The sequence below is a fragment of the Camponotus floridanus genome, unplaced genomic scaffold (assembly GCF_003227725.1).
Source record: "Camponotus floridanus strain SB8 unplaced genomic scaffold, Cflo_v7.5 scaffold76, whole genome shotgun sequence".
Classification (NCBI taxonomy): Eukaryota; Metazoa; Arthropoda; class Insecta; order Hymenoptera; family Formicidae; genus Camponotus; species Camponotus floridanus.
In genome coordinates, this window is record NW_020229845.1 from 616,874 (window position 1) to 630,472 (window position 13,599).

General features: G+C 33.5%; 1 protein-coding gene across 4 annotated transcripts in view; it reads right to left on the reverse strand.

The window, feature by feature from the left end:
• Positions 1 to 13,599, reverse strand: part of LOC105252289 — a 167,898-nt gene that overhangs the window by 34,955 nt on the left and 119,344 nt on the right. For all 4 annotated transcript variants that reach the window (XM_025414086.1, XM_025414087.1, XM_025414085.1 and 1 more), the window contains one exon: positions 4,464 to 4,542. In XM_025414086.1, coding sequence (XP_025269871.1) covers positions 4,464 to 4,542 — 79 coding nt within the window. The remainder of the gene's footprint in view (positions 1 to 4,463; positions 4,543 to 13,599) is intronic.

Genomic DNA, 13,599 nt, shown 5'->3' on the forward strand with positions numbered 1-13,599 from the left:
CACGCGTAATTCTCGTAACTGCGATATTCGCGTTTCACTGCGATTTCCGTCTCGACGAGGTCGGATTTGGCTTTTCTGCCCGTTTCAAAGATCTCGCTTAAGGCTCTCAGCAAATGTTTCGAATCATAAAATACAAAATTTGTGCATTTTACAAAATAATATATTCCTATTCTATTTAATTTGTTGAATTTTTATTTGATTTTTCATTTTCTTCTTAACATATATGTATGTATTTGATTTTTGTAGAATTTTAAATTATTATTATATCTTACTAAGTCATTTATCCAAATTACATCTTTTTTCCTCTACGAGAGAATTTAATAATATAAATTTATGGAGATAATCCACAATTTATTCTAATTTTAATATATATAATGTATGTATACAGAGTATATGGAAAAAAAAACAATATTTACTTCTTAATATATATTCTTATTGACATCGCGCACCTTTTATTAAAATATAATTGAAAAAAATTAATTTATGCAGTGCGCAATATTAAATTATTAGTCCCATAATTAATTATTATAATAATGATAGTAAAGGATAAAGGAAAAGAGGGATTACAACTCACGTTTATAATACCGCCCCAACCGTGAGACACCCGGTATACGTCGCATTAAGCGCTGTGCGACACTGTCCCGCGACTAATTGGGAGCGGTTAATGAGGTGACGCATTTTTATTGTTCTTCCGGCTTGTTAAGCGACCTGTTTGCTTCCGTAACACGTACGCCGGGAGCCCCGGGAAGGTGCAGGGATAGCCGGGAATCCCGCGGATATCCTGAAATTGTCCCGAATACCTCGCGCGAATCCCGGAAACGCCGGTGGAATATTTTTCGCGGCTTTGCCGACCCGGCGGATTATCGACATCGATGTTATACACACGTGCGTTTATTCACACACACGTCTTCGTTTAAATAAACGCGTCCAAGCGAATTCATAATTAAATTAACTTAATAAACAAAAATAAATGAATATAAAGATGCTGGGGCATTATCAATGAGCCACGCTAAACGAAACTGACTTAGCTCGTCGAATATTATCTTACTCAGGAAATGAATTAATTTACCGAGTAATATTTTTGCATAAATTGAGATGAAAAATTAAATTATTAAACATACATAGCAGTCATATGTATATTTTTAAAATATGAAAGGTATACAATGTCTATGATCGATTATTCTAAAATATTATTTTGTGAAAATGATCGTAAATATTATTTTAAAATAATTCTATTTTGAATAATTTTTTTACAATCATATAGAAAATGTGGATGCAAGAATTTAAAATATGAATTTTTATCAACAGTTAAAATAGCGAAAATTCATAATAATATTCTAAATTAAATGATCAATAAATATGAAAATTGTGATGGCGTAGAATTAAATGACTTGTTTGTTAGAAGTAAATTGATATTTTCGTTCTTGGATAGCATGCAATTTTGAATGTTATTTCAATCGTCTCTTTAATTCAGTGCTTTTAACATGTCGATTCACATATACGTAATTGATATACGTATATAATACGTATTTTCTGGTTTTGCGAGTCACTTTACTTCTGTATAGCGTGGTTCATTTAGGATTCATTCTATTCCGCTTTAACATTACTATAAAAATCAATCATAAATATTTCACTGCTTTTATACATACAGAGTATGCTAAAATTTTTATATATATTTATCAGAAAAAAATTTATTTTTCTACTTGTACTATTTTGGAAGAGAAAAGAAACGAATTGTCTTGTACAATAAAAATAATTAAAAGAAGTAATTAAAATGAAGTCTAAAACTCAATGTAATCTTTTCTCTTCATTAAAAATGATTTTTGTCACATGATATTTTTAGGTGAAGCCGAATCTTGTGCACAGGTTGAATTTCCGGTCAGGACGAGAGGCGCAGGATTGACAGCTACATTAAAAGGATGACAAGCGAAGGATCCAGAAATCCCACGTGTAGATATTACACGTTCTCACGTAAGATGTGTTTTTCTGTCGCATTCTGTGCGTATGAGACTTTACGTTTCAAAATTTGATTCGATCGTGAATGGCAGTTCATCTTCGAATGCATGAATGTATATGTACACAATTTCACATGTTTTACTCCATTAAAAAATTTTCGCAAAAATTTTTACTACAAGAAATATTTCTGATAAGAAATATATTTCCGATAAGAACTTGTATCTATAATATACATATATATACCTGTTTAATATTTACTAGTATTTCTCGCTTAAATATAAATAGCAATTGATTATTTTTTTGTATTTTAGACGTTAACCTAAGCTGATAACAAAATCACATAATCACAAAATCTTTCAGGTTGTATATTTTTTTAAAAGAAGCCATCTTGATGTTAGACCACATGTCCTAGTAGTTGTCGTTATGTTTCATTCATGAAAGTATTCCACTCAATTTCTTGAACTTTGATGGATCAATTCTTTTTACGAGTACGTATAGCCTCAATTTTAGTTTATACATAATATTCTTCTATTTATTATAATAAAATTTTTAGAGGAGATAATTTAAATTCTTTCTTTAAAAATAATATAAAATGTTAGTTATATAGATGTACGTACATATGTATATATTATACATTCTCTATTTTTTAAAATATATTTTTCTACTAACTATATAACTATACAATCTAAAACAAAATTTAAAAATTAAATATAAAAAAAGAATTATTATTGTGTATTATACCTCGACTAATTTTAAGTGAAACTATATGTACAATTAAAATCAAGCTATTCACCTTTGTTCTACGTAAGTATATGCTTACGTACCGTTTACTGTGTAAAACAAAGTTAGCTAATCTGTGAAATTGTTTCAGGTTTAGTTACATCCAAAGTTTGCTCGAAAATTAATTTCAAGATAATTGAATATTTTGGTTGTTTATGTGCTAATTCCATTGTTTTAGTTTATCATATCTGTTGTTAAGTGTCTTTTCGTTCTTAATACATTCTTTAAAAATTAGAGTACATTTTTTTAATTATAAATTTTATTGAATACTATTTTTTTTTAGAGAATTAATGTGCTTTTAGATTAATTTGTAATTAATAAGAAATAAAGACAATTTTATTTTCATTATGAATTAAAATTTTAATTTTGCTTCGTATTATTTTTTTATCAAAATGTCCTGTTATTATTATCTTTAAAATTCAACATCAAAAGTGCACGAATTGAGGACGATCAAAAATTGGCATTGATTAAAGTGACATACTCGGAAAATCGTCAAATCCTCTTTGTTTCTTTCTCGTTAAAAAGAAGCGACAAAGAGAAACAAGAGAACGAAGAGCTGGTAAAAGGAGAAAAGGGAAGAGACACGATTTAGTTCGTGAAAGACGTTTCGTATCGACGTTTGTGCCACGACGCTATCTGTCGTGGATAATGCATCAGCTGTTGCAAAATGTCTCTGACATTTCTTTTTTCTCGCAACGAATAACTTCCTGTTTCGAGCACTGAACCAGATTACTGCAAACATAACTGCAATTAAATTTTTAATCAAAACTGAAAAATGCTTTTATCGTGATTCTAAAATATTTTAACGATCAGTTAAACACATGAAGAAAAATTCTAATATGCGAAGGATGACATTTTTCAATTTATAAAATGCATGATCCTTTATAATGTATAGTAGAAATAAAAACCTATTTTAAAAATCTATGATCAATAATAGTATCTCTATTTTGCTGATATTAAGATATCTTCCAAATTATTTATTTGTCTGTATGATGGTTCAAGTATTTTCAAGTATTTTCTGAATTATTATGTAAATAATTAGCTTAACACAATTTGACACTTCCCTCAATCCATATAGATTATTACTTCGTCGTTCCAGAACGTCAGATTTTTTTCATTAAGACACAAGCGTCCTTTTATGCGTGCAATCCAACGCAATTAAGGTTTTTTATTCCGCGCATGTGTCTCATGCAAGTTAGCCTTCGCAAATATTGCGACCGCTCGTGAATTCGCGGTCACGTTTCGCGCGTAAAATACGTTCTCGGCGCTTTCGGGTTTATACATCGAGTTTAGGGTTCGTCGGCACCTTAAAGCTAGGATAAAGCGGTTCTTTGAATGAGACTCCACTCACTCGAAGATTTATACGCGCCGCGCTGGGAAAAATCGAGCAGATAAGATGAGATGATGCAACTACGTGCCAAAGAACACCAGGATCTACTTAGAGTAGATTGTTGATAAATTTGTACAAATAGGTGAAAAAGCTTCGTAGAACGCCAGATATATATAATGCCATACACACATAATAAATTTATTGGATCAACGCTGGATCAAAACTTCTTGCAGAGAAATATAATCTTACACGATGAAGAATTAAGTAATGAATGAAGAGACAGGCGGGATTAGTCGCATCTTTATTAAAGACGCATTTGCATCATCTCATCAGACATGAAATTTCATTCGAAAGACATTTGTATGAAACACATAAAATCTAAAAATTTATAAATTACCAGTCATTGCCAGTTTTGGAGACATTCTGCCGCTTGCGTCCAGTTTGGTGAGGCTTTGGCTCGGCCACCATGTTTACATCTGTAAACAACATATGTATTAAATATATTAGAAATAATAAAGAAGACATGAAAATATAAAATATAAAAAATATCAAATGTTTAATTATATTATATTAACAATTAATATATTTGAAAAATATCAGTTTTTTCATTAAGACATTTTATTAAGTAAGAAATTAGAGTAATAAAGTATATACATATGCATCTATATTTCTTCTATAGCTTTTCTCGATTTAATTCCTAATAATAAATCTTAGAAACTGTATATACATTATATTAAACAGATATATTCATTTTTTATATTAAACAAATATATTAATCTTTAAATATTGAGACAATAATTACTGGAATTTATTATTTCATAATCAAGAAGAAACAGGAATCTAGTTTAAATTTACATTTTTACAAAAACGTTAACAGGAAATAATACAAAATTTTGCAAATTTCATCAGAATGGATATGTACATCGTATTCGTTTCTATCTGGTTAAAATTTATCGTTTTCGCGAATATACATCGACGCTTATATAATTTGCAAAATAAACGAATCGTATAAGGAATAATTGAGCGCCAAATGACGCGGATGGTGAAAATCGATTCGCAAACACGCTTGGTATATAATACAAGCGCAAAATGCGCTTTCATCGTTGCGCTGCACCGCCTCGCAGTCTCCTGACGGCTTACGCGGATTAATAAAACGAAGACGGCGACGAAGCGCGAAGTTTCCGCTCAGCGTTTCCGCAAACAGTTATTAATTTTACTGCCTTTGAGCCGGCCCGTAGCGAGATTGATAATGAATGCGCCGCGTCGTCGGCGGGCGATCAAGCGACAAGGATTTCTCATTCTTCTCGGTTTCGTCGGTAACTGAGATGGGGGACCGCCGTATTCATCATACAGAGCGATTCAAAAGTCATGCAACAGGTGTGCAGCGATATTGATCCGTACGCTATTCTATGGCGACTCACGCCATTACGTATGTCTATTTCTTCGAATGTTGGCGGCGTGATAAAATACGTAGATCATAATCTGCGAACGCGGAGTTCGCCTGTACGGAGTTATAATAATTATATAGTATGACAAACGCAATGAGAGGAATTGTCTCACGCGCGAGAGAGAATTAAAATAATAATTAAAATAAATTATGGTTGATTACACAATCGCATGATAAATTGTCAAGAATCGCATGCATATCCGCGATATCCTTTCAAAACGGTGATATGCTGTACGTTTGCGAAATCAAGGATATCGAAACAAAAATTGAAGAAAAAATAACATGTCGGAGAGCGGAGATAATGGTACTTGCTGGAGGCAGGAAGATGGAACGGCAGAACCGATAAGGAAGGAAGTGTCAAGAGGGGTGATAGAGAAAATGTAAAAAAAAGAAAAAGAAAAAAAAGAATAGAGAAAGCAGGAAAAGCGATAAAGCAAAGAAAAACTAATATAAAGGAGAAGGAACAGGTCCAATTTGATGGAACTGTTCTTCTATCTTTACGGTGGAATGGAAGAAGCAGAAAAAGTGCAGATTGAATAGACAACAAGAAAAGAGACGAGATTGTTCGGAAAAATTAATACTGTATCAAGGATTTTACTAAAAAGAGGAAAAAAGTTATAAGTGTATTTTATTATTAATTTCATTTAATTAAAAAAATAGGTATTAAGATATTAATATTAATACAGAAAGAGAGAAAGAGAGGTGAATAATAAATTAAATTTCTGCAAAGAGAAAAAACGTGTATACGGCCCACCTCTCGGAATATTTTCAATTTTATTAAAGTTAAAACGTGCAATTTGAATAAAGTTAAAATAATCATGAGATTTCACGGAAACGCATTGCTACCTTTTCCGTTACAAATCACTTTATATCAAAAGCATTTTCCATCGTGCTCCTGCAAGACGTTTGTTCGTATCCGTGTCGCTAACTTCCGGGCGTTCTGCAAACCTGAGGTTGAGGTCCTGTAGCAACCCGTACCACCACTCCTTCGCCATTCCAATCCCCCTCACGAGGGGTGGTTTGTGGATGTTCCTTGTTAGAGTAGCGGGCTGATTCCGTTGTGTGCGCAGCGGTGCGCTTCGTCCTTTGTGTGAGCTAACCAAACACCCCCTCCCTTGTTCCTGTACCTTATCCTCATTCCCCCTTCATCCTTCTGCTCCTCCATTATCGCGGCTACTTGCGCAAATTGTTTACACGTCGGTCCCTGAGCATTTCATGAGACCGTTCAAAAATTGATGATTTGATAGATGTTTGTTATATTTTGAGGGGATGCTTTACTCAAAAAAAAGGAAATGAGAGTATCTCTCGGAGGCACCATATAAGATAATATTTGATTGCTCAAAGCGAAGTTAAAGCGTGTCGATATTCGATTTCGTGAATAACATAATAAAGCTATTTGCATTGATTATTTTTGAAATAATTGACTCTGCTTTTTTAACTCTTTAGAAATAAAAATAATTATCTTATATCTAAGAGCCATGCTTGTGAATTAAAAAAAAGAACTCAAGCATTTCCTCCTATACAAAGGAGCAAAGTGTCGATTTGACTGTCTGTTTATAACGCAACGAGAGGCTGCTCGTTATCGAGCACCGCAGACATCAAACAGGCAGCAATTGCACTCGCGATTGTTTTTCTCGATCTGATTTTCCTGTATCGAAACGCGAAAATTGATTTATTGGTAATTTACTTCTCCGCGTGGCGGAAGGGAAAATCCGAGCGTCAAGGGGTTAAATGCAGCGCGGCGGAACGAAACTCCCGACATTCGCCACCGCGACGCAGCTAATCGTTGCGGGCGTCGGCGTCGCCGCGAAGTTTAGTCGATACGCGGGTATACGCGGATGCAGTAGCGCGTGTAAGAGGGAAAGAGAGAGAAAGTGTACAGTGACACATAGAGAAAGCGAGAGAGAGAAAGAGAGAAAGGGAGGGAAAGAGAGAAAGAGAGAGAGAGAGAGAGAGAAATATGGAAACAGGAGAGAGAGGAAGTCGAGTATCGATGTCATCTCCAGCACGCGGTTGAAGGGTGATTCCTATATCGCGTTGTGAATTGTTCCTCGAACTAACCGCTCGGCGATGAACGAGCGGGAATGTCGCGAGCGCGCGAGCGAGAGCGAGGGCGAGAGCGAGCGAAGCCGGAGCGGAGTCTGTAACAGGCAGCGACGCTAATGGAATATGACAACGCGAGGCGAATAATAATCGGCCGTTTCTCCGTCGCCGAACTTCGTAATAAAACGAGCATTGTCCATGACGTTTCGTCGCCGACAGCGTCGCGACGTCACGACGGACGTCGTCCCGTCGCACGCGGATTTTTCAAGTATTTTCACAAGCGCGCGTTTGTATTAATAATCTTACTCAGCGATAATTTATATATTATACACGGTATGTCGGAGAAGGTTCTTTATTAATTTTTGAGGGAGATTTTTCCTTGATACAAATTTAATTGGACTTTGTTTTACTCTTTATGATCCTTAATTGAACATATATAATCAGACAAATTTAATAATTATTTTCGATGCTAGAATAGAAATCTTGTAGTATTTATATTTATTTAAAATTGGCTAGAGATAGAGCTGTAGATAGCAAAAAGATTAATTTATTTATTTGATTCTGTGTTTAGCTATATATAATTTTCAGTATTACACAGTTTCAATCATTTTCCGTAAAATTTTCTCATTTTATGGCGAAATTGAAGCTTTTTTCTCAGCGAAAATGCCTGAATGCTAACAGTTTTCATACGTTAAACGATTTAGAAGAAATGGTTGAATTAAATTTCATAAATTATGCATAAATCATGAAATCCCTATCTTTATTTCCAACATATCTTGATAGATGTACAATTTCAAACTTAATGTTACACAAACGAGGCGATATTAAAAATTTAAAATTATTAAAAATTATGATTAACTTGAATATTTCGTTGAAAAAATAAAGTGAAAAAATTCCGAATATTAAAAGAATTATGAGAATGTCCGAAAAAAATTGAAATACTTTTATGTACAAATAACTTGATAATTAATTTCCAAATTAAATTTCCTTTTATTTTTTATATTCAGTTTTTGCATATATTACAATCCCGTTCGTTAATTACAGATATATCAAAATCTGATATGTTAATCGTAAACATATGCGATAATTTATTATGAATGCATCGCTATTATGTAACTCATACAATTTGGTTCATCTCACAAAATATATAATAAATTATATCGTAATGATAATTTATATTATCGTTGTACTTCTAACAGAATTTATATTGAATATGAGGAAAATAATCCTTTATTTAATTTAAAAGTGAGATAATTAACCGCTTAAGTACATGAATATAATAAATTAAAATATTCTAATTATTATCTACAAGTGACGAAAAATGCTGCAAATTTACGTATGCATGGAAATTTGTTATAATTATGGTACTTATAAAAAGAAACCTCGCATTTTAAATTAAATTTTAAGCAAAATTTAATTTATTAAACTGGTTTATTATTATGTGACACGTAACAAATTATTTTATATTATTAAATAGTAATAAAATAATAATTGTATTCAATGTCAAGAATAATTGATAGGCTATGAAAATTGCTGACAATATGACCTATATGACTACTATATACCTATTAATTTTATAACCGCAGACCGTTAATCACAAGAGATGCCAAATTGTTAATTCATCAATTTATTTATGATCTTGCAGATCGAGTAATTAATGTTGCACGTGGGCTTGACCGGGCATATTTCGATATTCAATTGTATTCGAAAGCGATAATTTCATGATGGAATTTACATTAGTCCGATAAATCTCGCAAAATACTACATAGTAATATTTAATCCGCGTGTTTCTTAATATATCTGACAATTATGTTTCTTATTTTCTTAATCAATATATACAGCGATCAAAATATACTTGATAGTTGATAAATTAGATCTATCACGTTTCGAATAATCATATATTATCAATATAATTTCCTAGAAAACATTAGAATACATAATTCTCTTAAAATTATACCAAAGATAACTTGTCCATTCATTCGCAAACTTATCGAAATTAATTCGTAAAAAGTCGTTGTTTATTTTTAATCGCCTAATAAGAAAAAGGAAAAGTTTTCTTCGAAATTCGTGTTTACGAAAAGCCCTTCTCATTTCGGAGTCACGAGTGAGAAAAAAGCATGTAGTTAATGAACGCGGCTTTTCTCTCGCTGCATATGCTGCCGCGAAGATCAATTAATTAAAATAAAAAACGAACGTCGATCGATAGGTGAAGCGGGTCGGCGCGGCTGATCCTCGAATACTGCACTCGCGGAGAACGCAGGATGGCGGAAGTTATCACCGTGTACACGCGCGGTTACAAGTTCGGCCGTTAAAAGCGCGCGCCCGGTGAGTTTCGTACCAGCCAGTGCGACTCGGCTCGGCTCGACTCGACATGCACGCATTACGCTATTAGCCCACGACACGACATCATTTCCATCGTTTCGCTACACTCTTTGCCGGGGTCGGCCCTTTAATTGCGCCCGTTATTTATAGCCGCAGTTAAAACTTGCTTGGCGGTAGAGCGGAGCAACGATACCGGGTGTCTTCTCGCCTCTCTAAAACGCGGATAGGTCATTTGTCTCGTGATATGGTAGAGATTTTGAGAGAGACACCGGTCGCACAAATTATGCGACGAATATTTTACGCCCTCATTTTGTTTAACTCTTCTATTACCTGTAAAAAGGATAATTATATTCTGCCGACTAAAACTTTTCCAACGCATTTTATTTGTTTATCTTTTTGTAAATATTTTTCATCGTCCGGTGCCATTTTTATATATTATATATATTTCGAGATAAAAGTGCAATACAGAAATTATTATTTTTAATGTCACCTCATATGTATTTAACGAAGCACTCCGACGCATTTCTCATTTAAGAGAATAGCCATTTATTTCATTTTATATTGTTTATGTCTTTCATATCTACTTTTCATGATTCTTTATGATTATGCTTGTCACATTTTTAATATTTTATTATCTCTCCTAAAGATTCTCACGATGTCTGTACGTGCTGCACAATACATATATTCATTACATAATGCACATTATCATTTTACATCACTTTAAATAATATTCTTGACATAATATCATTTTTATGTATTCTTGAGTATGTTTGATTACATCGTTGATCAATCTTTATTTCCGAGTAATCTCAAGTAAAAAAATAAAAAAAAATACTATACTTTTCCCATTTCACTTGTTCGAATGTTAGTAAAACTTTTCAATATACATAGATTTATAGCACAAATATATAATTAAAGCAATAAGCAGATAGTTTATTTAATACATTTACTTAGACAAATAATATTGGTAATGGTACTCGTGTAACGATTTTTTCTCATTCTAGCAAAACTGATGACTAAGAGTAGCGCCGACATGTTGGTTGACTCTCTCTTTTTTAATCCCGCTAATCCCGCGGTCGAAAAAGAGGAATTCGCAAATTCGCACTGGTTGCCGCGAAAGGGCCCGCGGGGGCTAATCTTGGCGGGCCCTTTGTCGACGAAGGTTCTTTTGTTTACCGCGTACGAGAGCGGGGGAGGCCGAGCTCTGAACGCGAAAAAGAGGTAGGCACTTATTAAGCAAGCCCGGCTTTGTGCGAGCCTTCAACCGTGCTTCCCTTCCTCTTTTCGGGACGTCGTGACGTCCGTAGACGGATTGACCGGACGGCGAGCTCGGACGAGCGCGATGCAACGTAAAAGGACTCTACATTTCTGTTGAAATACCGGCTCGAAATGTGGTCGGCATCCAATACGGCGAGCTTGAATGCGCCAGCCGCTTTCAATGGCGACGCGTAAGGGATGGCGCGTTAATTATGGTGCTTGTAGCGTGCGATTGCAATGTATCGTAGTTTTTTGCATATGATTATGGGTATATATACGTATATATTGATCGATTCAGGTGAAAATTCATATTAAGATATTTAAAACTGTAAAAAGAGAGAAGATAACTTTTTTAAATAAAATAGTTTACATATGATATTTATATAATGTATAATTATACTTTTCAATAATAAATTGATGTTATTATCATATTAATATAAAATAGATAGATATGATTAGGATTGCATGGAGATATCAAAATGAGTCGATGTCTTGTCTCGAAATTCAAGATAAAATCGAAGTAAGATTTTTAGATTAGTTAAGACAATGTAATTAATTATCAAGATTGAGATTATCAAGAGATAGATTCGTTTTGTTTTTAAGAAAGCTAATATATATTTGTAATTTAGATAGAAACAAAATCATTATATTACTATTACGAACTTAAAAAATTTTATTTAAAAAATAAATTTATATTAAGAAATTTAGAAACATTAATATTAATATTAATAATTATTAATAAATAAACAAAGTAAACATTTTATATAATTATTTAACGACACAAAACTTTGCGTACAGCGTAGTTCTCTGATTATGTATGAGCCGCGTCTCATCTATATTTTAACATCATTGTATATAACTGCCTTTTCGTAAAGACAACGATATATGTATATTGTGTTTTATTGGGAAATAAATAGATGACACATAAATAGTTCAGGATAATTATCTTACATTATATTATAAAAATTATGTTAAAAGTATTGTTTTAAATAACTGTTCAATACTAGATAAAAATTATTAATAAAATCGAGACAAAACTATATAAAACGAAATTTTTGCTACGAAAACTTTTTCAAGACCAAGATAAGAATTAAATTTTCGAAAATTTTCAATATCAATATCAATACAATATTTTTTACAAATATATATATATTTCTTCATTGCAAAAGCAATTATTTAATGAGAAGATTCTAATCAACTTCCATACTTTCTAAGCGATAACTGTTCCACGTACAAGGTGTAAAAAGTCATTTCCGAACTGACTGCGTGACGCAGTCAGTTCGGAAAAGTTTAAAAAAGATCAGAAATCAGCAAATTCAGAAAGTAGAGAGCAGTCAGAAAAATGTTTGTGAGTTCTACTTTTAGTTTTTGAAAAGTTTAGTGTGGTCCGAAAATATCTTATTTCTCTTCAAATTCCGTCAAATCACTACTTTAAATTGCTAAGAAAAGACAAATTTAAAAAAATTGAATAAAAATGTAATTATTTTCTTCATCGTAAAGTTTAAAATTTGCTTGAGGCATTTATATCATTCTTATTTATAATGCAGCTCTATTATTTTACTTATTGTTAGACATTGATTTTACTTTGGTTGCTTTCTTTCAGTTTAATTTTTCAGTCAACTTTTTGAGTTGAATTTTTGCACAAAACCTTTACTGATGTATAACACATACATATCTAGATTACATTAATCAGATAAAAATAAAAAATAACATATATATATATATATATACATATATATATATATATATTTTTTAATATTATCCATTTTAAAATTTATTTCATGTTGACTTAGAATACAAAATCGATCTCTATTTTCAACGTGATACGAGAAATGACAGATTCCGTTTATCGCAAATGCAATCGCGAATTGTACGACATAGGAAGAGATTGAAAGTATCATATTTCTTTAACCATCGTGGCATGAAAAATACTCCATAAGGAAAGTAAAAAATTCGCCGTCACACAACTTCACTAGGAGAGCGTTGAGAATCGCGTACGGCATTTTCCATTGTACGAGCAGATGCTTCTTTATCTAATTCTGCTTTGGCGAGAGAATAACACGAAAGCGAGAACGTGGTCATAAATTCAAACAGTTTCTCGACGACAGCGTCGCAACCGTCTGCGAAAGAGACGCAGCTTCCGACATCGACGACGCGCGCGCGGACCAGCATCGCGACATAATCGCCCGGCGTCCTCGCGCGCCTCCCGCCTTTTGTAACTGCCAACGGGCCAATCTAAGTGACGTACGGCTTTGCGCGACCCCGCGACCTCATACCGCACCCACCATAATCATTTCATACACAATAGTCGGACGCCGTTCGCAACGAGATGCGCGCAATGCCGGTGCGGCAAGCGGGGGAGACTCGGAACAGTGCGCGGCTGCAAGAGTAATGGATGCAATTTGTAGCCACCCTCTCCATCCCTCCCTCCCGCATTCCAGGGCAGCCGGTGCTGCACACGTGA